This window comes from Fomitopsis serialis, assembly GCF_022376445.1.
Source record: "Fomitopsis serialis strain Sig1Antser10 chromosome Unknown B0H18scaffold_370, whole genome shotgun sequence".
NCBI lineage: Eukaryota > Fungi > Basidiomycota > Agaricomycetes > Polyporales > Fomitopsidaceae > Fomitopsis > Fomitopsis serialis.
Genome location: NW_025955330.1, coordinates 1 through 19975, shown reverse-complemented (window position 1 = coordinate 19975; position 19975 = coordinate 1). Strand labels below are relative to the sequence as shown.

General features: G+C 54.3%; 7 protein-coding genes across 7 annotated transcripts; 4 read left to right on the top strand and 3 right to left on the bottom strand.

Annotated features, from left to right (window-relative positions):
• Positions 1-2157: 2157 nt before the first annotated feature.
• On the bottom strand, positions 2158-3485 carry B0H18DRAFT_1064695 (RTA1 like protein-domain-containing protein; the record flags this gene model as incomplete). The annotated part of the gene is made up of 9 exons (XM_048031162.1): positions 2158-2343; positions 2395-2446; positions 2502-2520; positions 2586-2736; positions 2789-2909; positions 2976-2998; positions 3056-3168; positions 3221-3418; positions 3463-3485. Coding segments are annotated over 9 exons (886 nt in total), but the record flags the coding sequence as incomplete, so codon positions are not given.
• Positions 3486-5509: 2024 nt separating this feature from the next.
• On the top strand, positions 5510-6843 carry B0H18DRAFT_1089394 (fructose-1,6-bisphosphatase; the record flags this gene model as incomplete). Its single annotated transcript, XM_048032261.1, has 7 exons — positions 5510-5556; positions 5618-5746; positions 5795-6049; positions 6107-6172; positions 6222-6321; positions 6375-6644; positions 6697-6843. 7 exons carry the CDS (start codon positions 5510-5512, stop codon positions 6841-6843), a joined length of 1014 nt encoding a protein of 337 aa, XP_047884786.1.
• Positions 6844-7371: 528 nt separating this feature from the next.
• Positions 7372-8387, top strand: B0H18DRAFT_893627 (uncharacterized protein; the record flags this gene model as incomplete). The annotated part of the gene is made up of 4 exons (XM_048041378.1): positions 7372-7477; positions 7537-7611; positions 7661-7686; positions 7740-8387. The coding sequence occupies 4 exons, from the start codon at positions 7372-7374 to the stop codon at positions 8385-8387; spliced, it is 855 nt and encodes a 284-aa protein (XP_047884785.1).
• Positions 8388-9076: 689 nt separating this feature from the next.
• On the top strand, positions 9077-11610 carry B0H18DRAFT_1171657 (peptide N-acetyl-beta-D-glucosaminyl asparaginase amidase A-domain-containing protein; the record flags this gene model as incomplete). The annotated part of the gene is made up of 15 exons (XM_048035901.1): positions 9077-9225; positions 9283-9309; positions 9375-9395; positions 9447-9538; positions 9595-9621; positions 9674-9829; positions 9881-9954; positions 10061-10141; positions 10193-10266; positions 10294-10308; positions 10358-10405; positions 10452-10872; positions 10930-11053; positions 11105-11194; positions 11249-11610. The coding sequence occupies 15 exons, from the start codon at positions 9077-9079 to the stop codon at positions 11485-11487; spliced, it is 1638 nt and encodes a 545-aa protein (XP_047884784.1). The 3' UTR covers positions 11488-11610.
• Positions 11611-11848: 238 nt separating this feature from the next.
• On the bottom strand, positions 11849-15262 carry B0H18DRAFT_1129150 (FTHFS-domain-containing protein; the record flags this gene model as incomplete). The annotated part of the gene is made up of 12 exons (XM_048035397.1): positions 11849-11904; positions 11957-12061; positions 12116-12178; positions 12238-12542; positions 12595-13013; positions 13063-13527; positions 13574-13623; positions 13673-13730; positions 13781-13964; positions 14015-14758; positions 14810-15148; positions 15213-15262. The coding sequence occupies 12 exons, from the start codon at positions 15260-15262 to the stop codon at positions 11849-11851; spliced, it is 2838 nt and encodes a 945-aa protein (XP_047884783.1).
• Positions 15263-15911: 649 nt separating this feature from the next.
• Positions 15912-16519, top strand: B0H18DRAFT_818815 (GrpE nucleotide exchange factor; the record flags this gene model as incomplete). Its single annotated transcript, XM_048039275.1, has 2 exons — positions 15912-15965; positions 16025-16519. Coding segments are annotated over 2 exons (549 nt in total), but the record flags the coding sequence as incomplete, so codon positions are not given.
• Positions 16520-16627: 108 nt separating this feature from the next.
• B0H18DRAFT_893644 (phenylalanyl-tRNA synthetase) lies at positions 16628-18113 on the bottom strand (the record flags this gene model as incomplete). Its single annotated transcript, XM_048041379.1, has 3 exons — positions 16628-16837; positions 16894-17171; positions 17225-18113. 3 exons carry the CDS (start codon positions 18111-18113, stop codon positions 16628-16630), a joined length of 1377 nt encoding a protein of 458 aa, XP_047884781.1.
• Positions 18114-19975: the final 1862 nt, after the last annotated feature.

Here is a 19975-nt window from a genome sequence, read left to right as displayed (position 1 = left end):
GTATCGTAAGGCTTGGATAAAATGTATTACTAGCGACGAGGAACAGGTCAAGTGGCGTGTTCTTCTATAGGAGGAGTCGACTTACTGGTCGTCAGAGTGAAAAGGACAAGCATGAGGATACCCACCCATGCAGTAGGTGTGTATCCATAAGGCGTGACCTGCGCCGTCTCGATGTCGACTGCGCCAGAGGTGAGTATGTTGAGCAGCTCATAGCAGGACGAAGAATCACCCACCTTGCGGATCCTGCATCGGTGAAAAAAGTAGAGGAAGGGGCGAATGGCAGATGTGTGGATGGTCCGAGTCATTCCTTAATACCTAGCGGTCCAACCGCCTGTGCCGCAGCTTGAGGCGCAAGCGTACGCTAACACGACATGCTCAGTGGCATCGCTCGTAGTGAAGTCTCAAATGCACAGTCACACAGCCAGATGCGCCCCGTACTGTGGCGTGACAGAGGGAAGACAGGTGTGAGTGCGGCAGCACTGCCGTAACCAGCACGGTGGGAACGTAACGCGTTAGGCGTACTAGCTGCGCAGAGTAGGTGAGTAAGGATAGAACGACGAAGGAGAGTCCATACATGGTAGTATTATGGGCGTCACCGATCGGAATGTCAACGCTAGGTCGCCCCGCAGAGTCTGGACTATTGGAGGGATTATTGATTACTCACAGAATAAACGAATATTATCAGCGAGTATTTGGATAAACGTCTCCGGTTTATCTGCTCTGCGCGGACTGTGTGCATGACGAAATTACTGCATCGAGTCAGACATGGTGGCATTACATGCTTAGGTCGTTCGCTCCGGCACGGGAATGACGAAGGTCGGCCTCGATCAGCATGTTTGGGACAACCAGAGGAGAGCATTCGAGCTTGTACATCCTCGGAAGTTCGTAGACCTCTATACGCCTGACCATCAGCTAGCGGCGTTAGAAGTCCTAGCGCTGACTTTGGCCTTGGAGGTTTGTGCCTGACAGCACTAGCACCCTCGATGTGTAGTATCTGTCTACCGTGCTGTCGTGCTGCATAGGCTGGGTGCAATGAGGACAACCTCATGTGGGATGGTAAGCACAACTACACGTACTTGGTTGGTATGGTCGATGGTCCTACGTTACAGTCCGTCGTCCCGCAGCAGACTGAGCATGCAGTGTATATTCGCCTTGCACTCAGGCATCGCCTCGGGCTGCGCAGAAGTTGCCGCCTACTCTACGTGCAGAGAACCAGAGAACCTGGATAAGTGTTGTAAGGCTGTCCAAAGTGTTCTGTCTCTGTTAGCCAATAAACGGAATTCACTTCGAAACAGGACCGTCACAGCCACGTAAGCTGAGCGCGGGGATCGTCCTTGGAATCAACGAGAATCAGCTGAACAGAGTGGAGAGGCTCCCGACTACTGGTAAGCCGGTATTGAAGATACCGCACATATTTTGTGTCGGCGAAATGCCGTTTAGATCCCACTGTCGCTGGCGAGAAGGATAGACAGGCGACCGTTGTGTAGTATGGACGAGAACGGTGGTGCCACCGTGCAATGGGAGGGCGGAACAAGGGCGGAGCGCCCGAAAAGTTGGTACTGTATGAGCGGACCGGGTCGGCCGGCCGTACAGCGGGACGCACTCGGCATGCTCGTCTCTTTCTTGACTGCCAGAACGAAGCTCTAGTAGAGGGACCGATTCATGTCTTGTACCGAGTCAGGATGCTCATTCTAGAGACTCGGAATAGCCGAGGACTGCGCACTGTCGAGGTCGATGTTCCTAATCTCGATTGCCCGGTGACGGCACTTCGCTTTCCTCGGCCTGCTCAGACGCTGTCTTGTGTAGATCTTCTGGTTGCGATACCGTCTTTGTCGAATCCTCGCCGATGCTCAGTCTCACTGGCTCAGAGCATTCGAATAGGAGTAATTTCCACCAAGGCCCTACGCATGAGAGCTAGTAAATCAGCGCAGTCACTGGCATCCGACCTTGATAGCGCAGTACGTCGTTCGAGCTGCGGGCGATGATTCGACTAGAGGACGCGAATGGTGCCTATGTACAGGCGTCGGTGACACGATGTCAAAGGAAAGACGTATTTATAGTCCATATAAAGAACAACTCCAAAATATACAATACCACTAAGGTCCTAGTCCATGCCAGCACAATGAGGCGGCTCTAAGGCGATCATTGCGCTAGTACTGCTCCTTGGGAAGCATGTTCCCCGGCAAGGGCACCCCCTCGCCGCTTCGGAATCCTGGGTCTGTGTCGCTCGCATCGCGACGTTCTTGTCAGCACTCCAGTCGGCGCCGTATCCCAGGAGACGGCCGGGGTGAAATAGATTGAGCGTCCACAAAGCAAATACAATCATGAGGGCGTCCATAATCACTGGAGGCCGAGGTGAGCACACGAATGGGATGAATGGTAAACAGAACTTACCGAAGTAACGTTGCGTGTGTATGATCCTTCCTTCCCACCCATCTCCCAGTTCCTTTCGAGAAAGTCAGCCATGAGCAACAGTACGTAGAGTGGGGCGCAAAACGTACGATGCATCGATACCATGTCCTGGGAATGCTCAGTCAATGAAAGTATCGTACAAGGACAAATGTGGCATACCGAATGTAAAGCACAAGCTGCTGAAAACCAATGCTGCGATCATCTGCTGGAGTTTGCTCTCCAAAGCATATCCGGTCTCGACGTTCTCGCGGCCGCGCAGTGGCTTGTCATAGAAGTAGCGCAAAAAGAACTCAGTGGCGAGAAGAACATATAATGTGATAGCAGCTGAAACACGTTCAGTACGCCCTGGATGACCTCTCTAACGTAGAAGGCGCACCAGTCTGGAAGATGATACCAGCCAGCATGATGTCGCTGCCGGCCTTCGGATTCTTCCCATTGTCCACAGCAGCAGCAGCGGCAGCACCGCCTAAGGCTTGAACAATGAGCGCGATAACGTCCTGTCGCAACAGATATGAGTCCCGAGGCCCGAGGCCCGAGCTCCGAGCTCAGCAGCATGTACATACGCAGCTGACGAAGATGATAGTATCTATGGGTTCGCATCAGCCAACTGTCACGCGGGAGAAGCGTTGGACTGCATACGTACACAAACGGGCACTGAGCCGGCTGTATTGTTGCCCAAGGCGGCGGATAACGTGCCCGAGGATGATGAAGTTGGCAGCGATGAGCGGAGTTGGCCCAACGATCGTGCAAATGATCCTACGAGTCGGCTTGTGAGTGTGAAAATTCGATGCTCGCATCCGACACTTACTGCATAGAGAAGGGCGTGGATGCGAGTATGTCATATGACGACCATAGCCTCCCTGCCCATCCTATAGATTCTAGTATGCCTGCAACGACTGCCGTCCAGAGCAAGAACCACATGCGATACCGTACAGATTGAAGGAGATGAATGACTATTGGACAGGAATGGGTCAAATGTTGTCCTCTCTTTAGTCTAGAAGCTGACCTACTTGTCGTCAGTACAAAAAGGACAACCATAAGGATGCCCACCCATGCAGTCGGTGTGTATCCATAGGGCGATATCCGCGCCTTCTCGATATTCACTGCGCCAGAAACGAAGATGTTCAAATATTCTGAGCAAGACAAAAACTTGCGCAGCCCACCTTGTGGAGGCATGGGTCGGAGAAAAGAATGGGAGAACGGTGAAGGTGGGAACAAAGGTGTGGATGGTCAGTTCTGAGGCGTATCGCTTAAGACCTGGCAGCCCAACCATCGTGCCGCAGTCCGGGGCACGAGCGTAAGCTAACATGACATAGTCAGTGGTATCACCCAGGAACATTCCCTCGGCGCAGTCACACCGCGAGGATCCTGATGCACCTTGTATGGACAGCGGCGAGAGCGGACAATCGTGCGTACGACAGCACCGCCACGGCCGGCAACGTAACTTATGTCTTGATTAGAGATTCCCTGAGAAAATATGACTTAACAAGGGGCAGCTTTGAGAGAAGCGTGATTAATACCGAACGCAAACCAAACGGAGTAATATTGTGGGTGCCGTCGTCTCTGATCAATAATCTCGAGTGGCGGTGTCGACGGTGGATCTCGAATAGTGCCATGAAAGATCTGTGGATACATAACATTGTTATCCATCAGTAAGTGTTCGTATTCCCGTTCTTCGCGCACCAAATGACAGAGGGTATGTTCATATTGCATTCAAGTTCGACATATGGTGGCACTACGTGACTAGTCGTCCTCTTCGGCGTTTGGAACGACGACTGCAATCAGCAGGTTCCAAGGATCCCGACCGATCGTGTTTGGACTGGCTTCCTCGAGAGGTACGCGGAAGTTAATCCCGAGCTAACCAGGCCACTGATGATCGGCGTGCGCAGACAGAAGCGGCGATCATTAGTCCGGACTATATGCCGGCCGGACACCTGGACGTCAACGAGCGGCATTCCAGATCCTTACACTCACCTCAGCCTAGACAGATTTACCATCCTCGATGCGCAGTATCTGCCCTGTGCTGTATAAGTTATGGCTCAGCATTGTCGTGACCGAAAGGCTGGCCGACATGAGTACAACATCGCGTACATTGCTGGGCACAGCTGTACCCACTTGGCAAGGAGATCGATGATTCAGTGCCTAGTCTGCTGTTCCGCAGGCTCGCAGCAGACTTTGCGTGGATGTGGCCCTGCACCGGGTGCACCTCGGGGATCGCTTCGGGCTGAACGCTTGCATGACCAGTTGTCGTTGCTTGGGACTCTGCATCCACTCATCACGCCGTCTAGGCAGGACTGGAATGCTCTACGGAAATATCGGGATTGAGAAGGAACGTGCGTGTGGATTTGTCGCACGTCGCGGATGCCTGTCGTGGCATGGCTCTTCGTAGTTTCTGCCTACCTCACACTTGTAGTGCGCGTGTGGGAGTATGGAACCTTGACATGTAGTTCTCCATGGGCACTATGATACCGCAGTGTTCAGCGACATCAGAGATGGGTACCTTGCATATGGCGCACGCACCTACTCTCACTAAGAACGTCACGAGGCTGACCGCACTGTCTTCCATCGAACGTGAGCATAAGAAAGCCATTACACAGCAGAGAGTGGTCTCCAAATTGTTCCGAAACAGTGCCACTACAGCCGCGCAAGCTGACATGCGGGGATTGTCCCGGGAGTGAAACGGATGCAGCGAATTACTGAGAGCTCCCAGGCAAGCCGACGGGCGACCGAAGCGTGCGCATTGAAGGTCAATGAAGTGCTGCAGGTGCACATATTATTGGCGGGAAGAACAGACAGACGACACATATGCTGAGGATGTGGTTGCTTGGTAGTTCAGGTTGTGCTGAGGTTGTGGTCGAAAGGTTGAGAGAGGCGGGATAGCGGGCGCCCGGTTTTGCCGGGCCGGCGATGATAGGAGCGATGTGTGACCCTAAAGGGTAATGGCGTCCTCACCGTGCTCTGGAGCCTGCGCTCATCGTCCGATTAGTTCCGTCCGACCCTTGCCTGCTCAAATCCCGTGTTTTCACTCGTCTATATAGCGGACAACCACCTCTTCCGATCTCTCACGTCCATCTTCTGCCCCATCGTCTGAACCGTCATGTCTGGAGAAGAGCCACCGAGCACCGACATCATCACACTAACGCGGTACGTGACCATATTCGTCTCCAGCTCTGTGGGATCACAGCGGTTGATAATGTCTTTACAGCCATGTCCTGAGCCAACAGTTCAGTCTTGGTGTGGTCGCGACCGGCGATCTCACCCTTCTCCTCACGGCGATCCAGACGACGTCGAAGTTCATCGCTACGAACGTCCGGAAAGCACGCCTGATCAACCTGTGAGTCCCTATCATTCTCCTATGTTTTTCTCGTCTGATCTTTTGTAGTGTCGGTCTCGCTGGGGAGACCAACGTCCAAGGCGAGGAGCAGAAGAAGCTCGACGTCCTGTCTAATGACATCATGATCAACTCCCTCCGAGCGTCCGGAAAGACGGCGGTGCTTGTCTCAGAGGAACTCGAAGAAGCCGTCATCATCGAGGACAAGTACAGGGGAAGCTATTGCGTCGTGTTTGATCCGCTGGATGGCAGCAGTAACATCGATGCCGGTGTAAACATGGCACCATCTTCGGTATCTACCGTATTGTAAGTGCTCTCGGGCGTCCATGGTAATGATTGATCGAGCGTCTGTGCAGAAGCCAGGTTCGACGGGCACCATTGCGGATGTCTTGCGCCCGGAAGCGAGATGGTCGCTGCGGGTTACACCATGTAGGCCCTGCAATCACAGCTCATCGTGCATACCTGACTAGATTTACAGGTACGGGTCGTCAGCGAACATGGTACTCACCACTGGTAACGGTGTTAACGGCTACACACTCGACCCATCGTTGGGCGAGTTCATTCTGACCCATCCAGACGTAAGTTGCAAACGGAAATGACACGGCTGATCTCGTCTAACACCGTGATCTAGATCAAGATCCCGCCTCGGGGCAAGATCTACTCCTTCAATGAAGGCAACGCTATGTACTTCCACGAGCCCGTCAACAAGTATCTCCATAGCATCAAGTTCCCGCCTCGGGCAAGTCGCCATACAGCGCGCGGTATATCGGCTCCATGGTGGCCGACGTCCACCGGACGCTGCTGTACGGTGGTATTTCGGCTACCCGACGACAAGAAGTCCAAGAGCGGCAAGCTTCGTATCCTGTACGAGGCGTTCCCCATGGCCTTCTTGACCGAACAGGTAGGTGTCACCCATGCTACGAAGTGCCCAAGATAGCTAATCACATGCATAGGCGGGAGGCCTCGCTACCACGGGCACGAAGCGCATCCTTGATGTCGTGCCGACGGGCATCCATCAGCGTTGCTCTGTATTCCTTGGCAGCAAAGAGGATGTACAGGACCTGATTAAGTTTTACCAGCAAGCAAACGGCGAGGCGTAAGGGCATTAGGCAGGAGCGGCTCTCGTGTATATACCAGTCGTATGTAGTCACTGAAGAACATATGTACTAAAGTCCAATGTACGTATCCATCAACACATACTATTGCGTGAAAGCTTACGTGCGACATACAGCAAGCCGCGACGACAGATGTTGGCCGTACTTGTTCGGCATAATCAGCACCGGATAGGAGAAGCACAGTAACTGCGCGAAATGGCACTTCGGATGTCCTGGCCGCGCTGCGTTGCCGCTATTGAGACAAATCTGACATTGCATATATCGAGAGCGTTGCAAGCCGTCTGTGACCCAAGAGCTAGATAAAGTACATGCAACGAACTGTCGAGAATAAGGCGTAGCTACCTATAGCTAGCAGCGCAGGTGATGGGCCTCTGACAAGTCGTGGATTGAACGGTGCGGTGCGCCACAGACAAAGCGCCCACAACAAATAGGGCCGCAACCCAAGTCGACTTGGGGAATCATCTCCGCCACGTCCAGGGTCTGCCTGCCTCCTATCCCCTCCCATCGTCCGCGATGGCATCCAGACCACAGACCTTTACGAAGGTCGACCTTACGCCGCGGAAACGTCATGGCTTCCAAGTGCTTCTGTTCATCCTCGGGACACTCGTCCCGCCTCTGGGTACGTGCCATGGCTGACCACTGCCACGCCTCCAACCTAACGGCTTGTACGTCTTGCAGCGGTTGCAGCGAGATTCGGAATCGGCACGGACTTCTTCATCAACGTGATACTCACGATCTGTGGATACATTCCAGGTGAGTCCGAGAGTCGCCATTCCGTTGCTGGTGCTGAAGGCTATCGCAGGGCATGTACACAATTTCTACATTCAGGTAACTATGCTGCTTGGTGTTGTCTCGGTGCGCATGCTTTACATTCGCTCCAGAACGTCCGCAATAACAAGAATCGACGCCGGACGCCAAAGTGGGTAGCGAAGTGGGGGCTGGTGGACACATCCGAGATCAAGCGCAAGGAGCGGCGATCGCAATGGGCCTCCCGCTACAACGACCGCCTCCCGTCGTCCACCCTGAGGGACCAGCCTTACGAAGAGGGCCAGGAGGGCAGCTCGAGCGTGGATCTCGCGTCGGAGAACGGCGATGCCCGGCAACGCACCAACGGCAGCGGAGAGTTCTGGAGTCGCAACGAAGAGCAGTTCTACGGGGCGTCTGGCCAGGGCGACACGGGTTCTACCCGATGGCGCTACCCTGCCAACTTCGAGGACGCCGCGCCTGTGGGCGGGAGCAAGAAGAGCAAGAGGAGTAAGAAGGACAAGAAGGATAGGTGGGCACGGACGGAGGACGCCTACAGCATCAACGAGGGTGAGGCACCGGCTCGCAAGAAGAAGTCGAAGAGGAAGAGCCGCCGTGCCAATGTAGACGGGGACACCGTTTCGCGCGACTCGTCGACAACCTCGTTCCCGGAGGATCCTGAGGGGGGGTTGTATGGGCCTTCGAGGAGCGAGGCGGAGCCTGCGTCACATGGCTCCGGAGGGAATCGTCTCACTGAGGAGGATATACTGAACCAAGAAGTTTGAAGGTGTGTCGCGCGCCTTGGAATCCTCCCCCTCTTATTAACGTTGTTACTCGCGCCCATGCTGTGCAGCCCTGAGAGCGCTCCGGACCCTTGAGTTTCACTCCTTCCTCTCCTCACGACTAGCCAGGGCTGCACGGACGTCGATCTTCCTGGCTCTGCACAGACCCGAGACACAGTGGCGCCGTATTTATTGTAGATACCAGATCCTGGGGAGTGTACGCTAGCGTCAATGCTGCATTAATGGCACAGCTCGGGATAGCCATACCAACGAGATCGACTGATGCGAGGCATGGAAGCTATGCTGTGCTGTGGGCCAGATCGCCATGCTAATACGATGTCTCGTCAGCGCGAGTCAGTAGACCATCCACGCTGGTTTTTTTGCGCGCTCAGCTCCCGTATATATACGCTCTCGCCATACAACTTGCTATCGTGGCCATGCAGCACGAAGGCCCACCGAATACTTTCTTTGGCGACGGCGCGCCGTATAACGGCGTATTCTGTTCAATCCGCTCCCACTGTTGCTATCTCGGGCCTGACCACATGCGTGTCCTCGACAGTTCCCACTGAGAAGCAACTGAGAAGTCTTCCCATCATCATTTTCGGCAAGCGATATAAACCCGAGATACTTACAGCGATGGACAGGACGCCTCGCAGACGCCTCTGCTCGGTTTCCTTGGTTGACTTTGCGCGATGTGGACATGGCTTGTGCAGAGTCTGGGCGCAGGCCTCCTCCTCGCGCGGGCGTCGTATGCGGCGGTACTTGTTGATTTCCAGGTCGCGCAGCCACCCCCGTTGCTAGTGCCCTCGAGCGCTCAGCAGTGCACCATACAGATCCTCGAGTGCGTGCCAGATGCAATCCATGCATCCCATCTTGCTAAAGCAGTTGTACTTTGAAGGCGTACATTCGGGAATTCTTACGGAGAGTGAGTAATATTTGTGAATGATTGAAGTCAATGATGCTCATGCCTTTCAATGGGCCGTGTTGCAGTCCAGAGATTGTGCAATACACGTACGTCATAGCGCGACCAACTTGAGCGGACTGAGCTCAAAGAGGTTCTAGTCCACCGACGGATTGTGGGGCAGTCGGTTCGTGGGCTGGCATCAGTCTCAACTTTACTGTGACTTCCAACGGAACTCAGTATGACCGGCTGGGTGAAATTCGCCTCCTTTTGGATATCATCCGGGCCAGTGCTTATACTCTTCTTCAGGAATTTTCACCTTCCAAAACGTCGAGAGTCAGTTTTGTGGTACTGGGGACGTTCTGAAGATATCCTGACTTATCCACAGTCTGGCGAACCTCCACGCCGGAGCCTACTACGGACGGTATTATTTGGACATACCTCAAGGACGCGACTCGCTACCTTCCGCTCTTTTCGGAACCGGGTACCTTCATTTTGGAACTAGACAACATACTTGCGACTGGGCTCAACGGCCAGTATGCCAGTAAGTGCTGCGGCCTTCTCATCAAGTGATTTATGCATGTGTGAGATTCAGCTACGCTCACTGCCACGTTCTACGCGTCGTCCGACGAGTATCCGTCAGCACCTCGGGCTAACACAATCATCCCTGTGACCACGCTGCTAATAATACTGGGGACGACGCATCCGTCCCTCCTACCTTTTCGTACGTTGCTATTCCTGCACCGCGACTTTTCTCAGTGACAGGCCCACCTAGTTGAACGTGACTGTCCCGCAAAATGCCGTTGCAATCTATGCTGAGCTGTACGCATCTGGTAACGGCAACGAGGAGTTCTGGGTACGTGTCGACAGGGTGCGGGACGCAGTAGTTAGCTGATAGCCCCGCTAGTATTACAACGTGGCCAATGACTACTTGGGTGACCTCCCAAGTGGCCTCACCTACGGCAACGGACCATTCGTGAGGTTCGCATGCTGTGGATGGTCAAGTAGCGGCGTAGCGTTCCCGTATGTCACTCCATGGCGAGAAACCGAGAGCCTGACTCTGCTTGTCTAGATACGCTGTAATCTTCACAGGGGGGATTCACCCACAGCCTGGAGGTCAGTACTCCTTAGTGTGTCTCGTTTCCTCGTAAAGACAATTTCTCTAGGCCCATCACGTCATACGGCGCCCTGGACCTCCCAACCTACTTCATCGACCTCACGCCCTTCGTACCCGTCCTCACTGACGGCCAGCCGCACAACATCAGCATCGATGTTGTGTCGGCCGAAACCAACCATACCATCAACGACAATTGGTATGTATCGGGTAACCTGCAGGTGGTGACGGACTCGTCGTCAGGCCCAACTACTGGCAACATCACCGTGTACAATGTGGAGCCATATGCTGAGACGTCGACTACGGGAACTGTCGGCGACAACGGCGATTTGACAGTCACTGTGACTGCTAAGCACAGCATCCAGATCCAGTCAGAGTTCACGAGTGGGAGCGGACAGCATACCTCCGTCATCTGGACGCAAGACCTGGAGTACTCCAACACGCAGTACTACATGGACAACTTGTTGGTGAACGTGAGTGCCCGCAAGACAGAACGAGTGTTCGTGACCTGAGGCTTTGCACCATTGTAGAATGTCGCGCAAACCGCCACGGGCTCCTTCCTGTCCACGCACAACGGGGTCCCGGCATTGAGTGATGACTTCTCCTACCCCCTGTACATCAACATGACCTACTTGGATGACAATTACGACTCGTGTAAATACTCTCTCACTGCACATGACTATTCGCTCACGCGATATGTATTAGGGACTGCCGATTTTGACCATTCATACAATCGCGTCTCCTCGCCGAGTCCCTTCATCCTAGGATCCACGATCAACGAGCGGCAGGTTGCAAGTGAGTTGTCCTGGAGCCTACCGCGCGGATTTCTGGCGCTGATATCTTCCACAGCCTCGTACTTCGTCGTTTCGTCCAACGGCAACTACGGCAATGGCACGAACAACAACACATTCAACTATGTCGATTCCGACGGTGACACGTACTGGCGGAACGTCGGCGCTGCAGACAACAATGTCACTTATGACAGCATCGGCGGTTCGCTTTCGGGCAGCAGTCCCTTCATGCTTCCGCTGTCCGCCCCACTGTCACAGGGAGTGATGGCTAAGCCGAGGCTGCCAGGGGGAAAGTAGTACGGACGATGACTTCTACTTCCATTTTGCGGACAAAGTATGCATCGGCATCATCAGTGCAGCAGACATATGTACTGCGATGGCCCGACATCTGGAATTCCTCGTAGGATTCTACATACACATGACCTACACGCACAACTGGTGTAACAACTCCCGCTCCGGCATCCACTACGTCCCATTCTCTCGGCGTGCTCTCGAAGCTGAAGCCCCGCCATGACACACTGACTACAACAGCTCGCCGGGGCGATGAAGCCCGCCTGCGCTCCCGTGTTGAACGGTATGCAGTCCCGTGTTGAGACGGTGTATTGCTTGTCTAGAGCCGATCTGATGAAGATGGAGTCTAGCGATCTTGTTTGTGCGTCTAGAACAGGCCGACAACCCTGCCAGTCTCAGGGTCGAGGCCAACTTCCCAGAAGCCTACCATACAGTGAGCAGGTCTGCGATAGGCTGGGTTGCATTTAAAACATACCTGGACGTGTTCCAAGACCTGGCATTGTCTGCATGTCACCACACAGGGGATACAAGAACCCTGCACCAGCCGACAAGCGAACCTCACGAATGGGAACAGTGAAGCCTGGCGGGACGCATTCAGTGCTGTACTGATTCGTCGGACCATGATTGGACTCACCGGACGCAACGTTTTTCTTCTTCGGGTCGTGAGAGAACGAGTACTGTGTCTTGGCCATGCAAACTAGTCGAACAAACCATGGGTTGTCAGACGTTCACTGGTCCAAGGGGATATCTACTCACTGGTGAGGTCGCCGAAGCCTTGGAGAGTGTAAGTCTCGATTTGCTTCTGCGCAGCCTCGCTCAGGTCGATACCATCTGCGCCGTAGACTTCCTTGCAGATTGCTAAAATCTTGTCCGCGATCGGAAGATTGAGGTCGTACAGGAACTTGAAGTCAGACGGCCCTTCGCAGGTCGCGATGACGGCCTCAGCCAACGCACGCGCGCCGGCACCACCTTCTGCCCAGTGGTTGCTGACAACCGCGGCATCGGCACCTCCGGCGAGCGACTGTTGACGGACGAGGTCAAGTTCGGCAGGCGTGTCGGAGCTGGCAGCGCTCCTCAGCTTACGATTTTAGACCACGAAACAGGACTACTTACGAGAACTGGTTGATAGCGACAATAACCTTCAAGCCGAACTTCCGCGAGTTCTGGATGTGCTTGACGAGGTTCTTGCAGCCCTCCTCCAGAGTTCTCAGATTTTCCTTGGTGTACGTCTCGTGAAGCGCCTTTCCAGGGGTCACGTCTGGTCCTCCGCCATGCATCTTCAACGCACGGGTCGTCGCAACGATGATGACTGCATCAGGCTTCAAGCCACTGGTTCGGCACTTGATGTTGCAGAACTTCTCCAGTCCCATGTCAGCTCCGAAGCCACCTTCTGTCAGAACATATCCGACACGGTCCGACGAATCGCCCTCTTCAGTGCCAGCCAGCTTCAAAGCGACTCTGTCCGCCAAGATGGAAGAGTTACCGTGCGCGATGTTGGCGAACGGTCCGGCGTGTACGAAGACGGGAGTACCCTACAATACTCTCAGTATAGAATTAACATTGCCGGGAAGTTTGCCATACCTCCAAGGTCTGCATCAAATTTGGCTTGATCGCGTCCTTCATGAGGACAGCCAGAGCACCGCCGACACCAATGTCGTCAGCAGTGATAGGGTCCCCGCGCTTGCTCGTAGCGACGACCATCGCACCGAGCCGCTCACGCATGTCCTCGAGACTCGTCGTCAATGCCAGTACCGCCATACACTCACTGGCGACGGAGATGTCGAAGCCTGTAACACGCTCATGACCCTGCTCGCTCGGTGCTTGACCGACAGTAATCTTCCGGAGGAAACGGTCGTTGACGTCGAGGACACGGTTCCAAGTGATGGTGTCGGTGTCCACGTCGAGGCGCGCAAAGCGGTTAATCTCCTCTGGCGTGAGGTCATCAGGGTTCGTCTTGTCGATGCCGAGCTTCTTCAGACGCTTGAACATAAGAGGTGCGAATTCACGCTTGCCCTTTTTGGCAGGGACGAGACGTGAGTACAGAGCCTGGCGGAGAGTGAGATACATTCATATGACTAGCATGACGCATTACCTTGTCAGACTGGGTGGCCTCATGGAACATACGGGCATCCAATGCGGCAGCTATATTCCATATCAGCAATAAGTCTGTGGCATGACTCAATGCACTCACCGAGCAAGTTGTTTGCTGCGGTAACAGCATGGATGTCGCCGGTCAAATGCAGGTTGAACTGACGACTATTGATTCAGATGATGCTAGACGTAACATTGGTAAACGCACCTCGTCCATGGGGATGACCTGGCTGTATCCTCCACCAGCCGCGCCGCCCTTGATACCGAACGTAGGACCCTGACTAGGTTGACGAACGCAAGCAAACGCCGGACGACCGAGGTGCGCTCCAAGGGCCTGCGCCAGACCAATGGTCGTGGTGGACTTACCCTCGCCGAGCGGCGTTGGCGTTATACTTCTCGCATGTCAGAACCAGACAGTTACAATCACAGCACTTGAACTCACCCAGAAACGCAGATGTACTTGCCGTCTTTGCGATGGGCCAAGCGGTCCAAGACACCCAATTCCACCTTCGCCTTGTACTTGCCGTAGCTCTCGACCTCATCAGGTTGCAGACCGATTTCGTACGCAAGCTGGGCGACTGGCTTCGGCGTCTGGGCCATGGCGATCTCAATATCGCTCGGAACCTTGGCTAGGATATCCAATTTCAGGGGCTTCAGCTTCAGGTCGCGCTCCTTCTGCCAAAGGCGCTCGGCCGAACGAAGGGTATTCGCCATCAGCATTGCGACCGTCATCGGACCTACGCCTCCAGGTACGGGAGTGATGTAGGACGCGACAGCAGATGCGGAAGCAAAGTGGACGTCCCCGACGAGGCGCTGACCTGACTTCTTCGTGGCATCGGGGATGTAGTTCGTGCCAACGTCGATTACGACTGCGCCTGGCTTCAACCACGAGCCTTGGACAAACTCGGGCTTGCCAATTGCAGAGACGAGAATGTCGGCCGACCTCACAATTTCCGGGAGATTCTTCGTACGACTGTGACACTGAGTGACAGTAGCATCGCGGTTCCTCAGCATAGCTGCGACGGGGCTTCCAACGATATCGCTACGCCCAAGGACGACCGCCTGGGAGCCAGCAATAGAAACACCAGTAGATTCCAACAGCCGAATCACACCCGTGGGAGTGCATGGGGTGAACAATGGGTCGGACGCGCGAGAAGAGAGGTGTCCGATGTTATAGGCGTGGAACCTGCGCGAATCGCGTTAGTTATGCACATAATGCACGTTTGGGCACACGAACCCATCGACATCCTTCTCGGGGCTAACGGCCTCCGTGACAGTCCGCTCACCGTCAGCACCCACATGATCACCGAGGGGGAGCTGGACCAAGATCCCGCTGACGGTCTGTTCGTCATTCAGCTTCTTCACGATATCGACAACCTCATCGACCTCGGTTTCGCCAGGGATGGTGATGTGCTTGAAGTTGATGCCGACCTCCTCGGCGGCCTTGGCCTTCATGCGTACATACACCGCCGAGTCTGGACGCGCGCCAGCCTGTATGATGGCAAGCTGCGGCTGGAAGCGAGGATGCTGATCCTGCAGAGCGCGGATCTGCGCGGCGACCTCATCGCGGATCGACCTTCGTACACACGAGTACGGAATGAGCAGATAGTACACTATGCTCGACGTCGTAACTCGCTTACTTTGCGATGGCAACACCGTCGATGATTTTCGCGCCTGCGGCTGAGGCCATCGTACGATGGTGGGGGTAAGAGGGAAGGAGCGGGTTAAACACCCTGAGAGATCGAAGAGAAATATATCGCATCGATTTCCTTTTGAGGAACTAGTATCGTACACGCGCTGCAGTGAGTTCCCAAGTGCCAGGCGACGACACGAGCGCGCGATAGCTGGACAGTACGGCGCTGGTGCTACGCGCGCTGCATGGGCTGGAGACGGTGACTCGGGGGATGTAGAAGAGAGTCTGAGACTCAGACCAAGACAGGCTCCAAATCGTATATAGAGCATCCACGGTAATATTCCTGAGACGCACGTGAACTGTCCCACGCCCGCCCTCAGCCAAAATTTGGGTACGCTTGCCGTCTCATTGCTCTCGTCAGACCGCTGGCGTCTTGTCCACCACACACATTAACCTGCTCCCTCGCCTCTTGCATACTAGCCCACGACTGCCCGCCATGAACAGCGCACAGGCCTTTCAAATGTTCCGCTCCTGTAGGAATACCGTCCCCGTCCGAGGAGCGACGAGAACCGCGCTGTCTGCCGCGCGCCGGAGAGCAGCCACAGCTGGCGTCCGGTACTACTCAGACGACAAGTCGGGTACAAGCGAGGCGTCCGAGGCCAAGGCAGAGGGGGAGGGCGAAGCTGCCAGCACATCGTCCGCAACATCGGAGATAGGGGAGAAGTTGAAGAAGAAAGAGGCTGAAGTCGTCGACCTGACTGTGCGCTGTCCGGCGTTGTGTCTTCTGTGCAATGCTGATTCGTCCTATCTTCCCATCAGAGCCGGTTACGGTATCTTCAGGCAGACTTCCTGAACCTGCAGCGTAATGCTGCGAGGGACAAGGAGCAAACGAAAGACTTTGCCATTTCGCGCTTCGCCTCCGACCTTCTCGAGACTGTTGACGTCCTTGCGCTCGCGCTAAAATCCGTCCCGCAATCCGCCCTCTCTTCCCCTTCATCCACCGGCGACGCGTCGTCACAGCCGTCCACCCCCGCAGCGCCGGCTGACAAACCGGCAGAGGCTCACCTTAACGAGTTATACACCGGAGTCGAGATGACACATCGACTGCTTCTGCAGACTCTCTTCAAATACAGCGTGAAGCCGTTCGACCCGACCGGTGACAAATTCGACCCGAACCGGCATGAAGCTCTCTACCAGGCGCCGATCCCTGACAAGGAGCCCGGCACCGTGTTTGACTGCCAAAAGATTGGGTACACGATCAAGGATCGTGTTTTGCGTGCAGCGCAGGTCGGCGTTGTACAAGACCGGTCATAGTCATGATCGGCAGGGAGTGGGGGAGGATGCGATCGTCGTGTATATGCAGCGCGATTGGTAGCAGTGGGGCTCTGGTAGAGCATACATTACGGCATTGATGATACCTAATTAACGAACCTCGACTCCGAATTTTTCTTTGAGCTGTGTGATGACTCCAGCATGCAGGACACTGGCTTCGTCGTTTGACAAGGACCTGGCGCGTATATCGTCAAGAGAGCATACTGATGACAGGCTGGATACTTGCCTGTCCATTGATCTGTAATTTATTCGGTAGCACCGACTGGTCCGCTGGGTCTTTGGATGAGTGAAGCTATCAATCTGTGATGAGAGGAAGCTTAGCGAAGTACCACATCGACAGTAAGACCGTGGCTTACCATCTTGACATCTTCCGCCAGGTCGCCGACGGCATCTCTTATGAGGTCGAAGATGTCGTTGTCGTGTAGACCCTGGTAAGGTAGCCAGAAGCTGACGTCCCTGTAACATGGCGGATATCTTGAGTACGGCTTGAAGGTCGAGATCTTGCCCGGCGTGAATTGACCCAAGAAGCGAGGGTCAGTCGACCAGAACAGCCGAATATCGGGTATCGCGAACAAAATCATGGCAATACGCTCCAGGCCCAAACCGAATGCCCAGCTCACGTCATGAGGGATATCTGGGGACGAAGTGAGGAAAGGAGATTAAGATGAATTGCACTATGACTCTCACTGGCCAGTTGGAGGGTTCGCTGTTGAACCAAACCGCAGCCTAAAATCTCCAACCACTTGCCATGGAAGAACACCTCGACTTCGAAACTTGGACTAGTGAAAGGGAAGTAAGCTTCGATCCAGCGCACCCGCAGCGGCTCCTCCGCTGAACCCGCGCGCCCGCCAAATAGCGCCAGCATGAGGCTGTTCAGCGACAACTTGAGGTTCAGGACCATACGTTCCGCGTGTTCTGTAGAATGGATGCCTGGTATTGGATTCGTGGAGGACGAATGCGGAACATCCTCGATGACGATGTTCGACTGCGCGAGGTGTGCCGAGAGACGTGCGTTGTCTGCCTCCGCCTCGTCCACGCCCTCCTGACTCGAGCTGAACACGCGAGCGCCCTCCATCTGGTGAAAGACAGGATAGTGCGTCGAGTCGATCTCGTCCCGACGATAGACGTCCGAGGTTAGTAGCCAGCGCCGGTCTCCCCGGGCGAAGACTTCCACTTCATGCGCCGACGTGTGCGTTCGGAGCATGAGACCATCGTTGATGTAATAGCTATCGCTGAGCGCACGACCAGGGTGGTCCGCTGGGAAACCTAAGTCGTCGAAGTTCTTCGCAGGCGTCACGATGGGAGAAAAGCCCGAGTGTGCGGTGAAGTTGCTGAAGTGTGACTCAATGAGAGTACGCAAGATATCAAGGGGATGTGACGGTTGTAGGTAGAGGTTGCGTCCAAGTTTTTCAATGATAGCCGGTGTGATGTTTGTCCTCTTGTCAGTTGGGTACTCCTTGCCAAGGACATTATTGATTGTCGGCCGACTGGCAGCAAGAGCGGACTGAAACCTTCGGTTCTCGAAGAAACGTAGAGGCCGTTTGGCAAGGCGAATCCGCCACAAGAAAGGCAACATGCGAATAGGTCTGAATCGTTATCTTGGATTCCGCTAGTACACTGGAGGCACGACAGACACGCACCTTGTTGGTTGACCACCTCTCTCACGCTCCTACGTGCCGAGACCTACCCACCAGATCTGTTCTATGTGGTCAGAGAACATTGAGTGCGTACTACACAGAAAAGAGATATGTTTGCATGCGCACTGCCAACTCACGAAGTGGATAAAGCCAGAGGAAAGCTCGCGTCCTATAGCACGGCGTAAGAGAGCGTAAGTGGGCGTGACTGTTACGGAAACGCGTCTCGTCACTTGTGACCAGACGCGTATGCACGCGCCTCCGGAAGCACCCGACGACCCAGGACCGACCCTCAGGCCTCAGAAATGTCGACATCTTCATTCTCAGGCTGGTCCAGCTGGAGTGGCCGTAAACAGTACAGTATTATTTGGAACCTACAAAACCTGATACTTAGCATATCAAGACAAAGACCATATGATCCAGCTAGAAAAGTCGCCAGGGACGGTGCGAAGAGGTCGATGAGGTAAACAAGCATAGCTACAATGAACAAGAACCTATGATACAAGTATATCCTTTATCCATTCAACGAAGATCATTGTACGCGGGATTTTTTTCCGGTGATGCAAGGTCCAGTATGGGTGACGGATCCTCACGCCAACAGATCCATCTTGTCAGGGTGAGCCATCTTTTTGGGGGAGCGCAAGCCGCTGCAGCGACTTCGGACGACAAATGCGAGGTCCTAGATACATACATACCAGTTGAAGAACAATGGCGAAGGAGTATGAAAGGACTCACAATGACGAGAGCTGAAAGCCTACACCGGAGCTTATGCACGGGTGGACCCACAGGCAGCGCATTTTCAAGATTTACCAAGTCCTCCTCGTCAACCTCCTTGTTACAAGTCGCCATGTTACGTACATTTTCATTTCTTTTTACTTGTTATCTCTAACCACCTCACGTGCATGAGGACCGGTTATGTACTATACCGCACCCGGACTATCATGTGATAGCTGAACCCTGCTGACTCTTTTCTTCGTCATGATTACCGATTCCTTCGTCAGCGATGACATATCCTGACTCATGCTTATTGTACGCCTTGACTCAGACTCATTCATTTGTATATATACCTGTACAGTAGAGGTCGGACTCTTCAGTTCGACCTGGTTAGCAATCGACGCTAGCTTTCTCATACCGCTACCGCTTCGGAACTCGACTAGGACGAAGGGACTTGCGTCCTTCCTAGGTCTAAGAAACAGAACCTCTCTTCGAAGTTAGTAGCCTTGCAAGCTTGTGGCTTGTAGTGTTCCACTCGCCTAGCTTCGCGTAACATAAGGTCGAACTCTTCTTCCATCTCCACCTTCTCAGGTGTAGAGAACCCAACCTCCCGAACGGGCTCGAATCCTCGAGTCCGCCGAAACCACCATCACGCGCCATCCGATCCTCGACCCTGGCCGACTTAACCTGCCAGGCCTAGGCGCAGACGAAACCCTTTTCTGGGACGACGAACTCCTCCGATTTGATATCACCTCGAAAGGACGCACCGAACCCGTCCACGCCGAATTCTCGAACAAACACCAGACATACGTTTGGACGAACTTTCGTTCCAACGTCGACGACGAAAAGAGAACTACCCAGTTCTTTTTGAAACAACCACGATTTGCGAAAGCAAAAGCCCATATCGCGGGGTTGAAACGATCCCTCTCCCGAACCCCGTCCCTCGAACTTGAACCATCGACTTCTACCCGCACGCTTGAAAAACGTCCAGAACGAACCCCCGCACCGATCGAACCCCTATCGTTGACTCCTGTCGACGAAGAAACCAGAACCGAACCCGATACCTTTCCCTATCGTTTCCCATCACCCG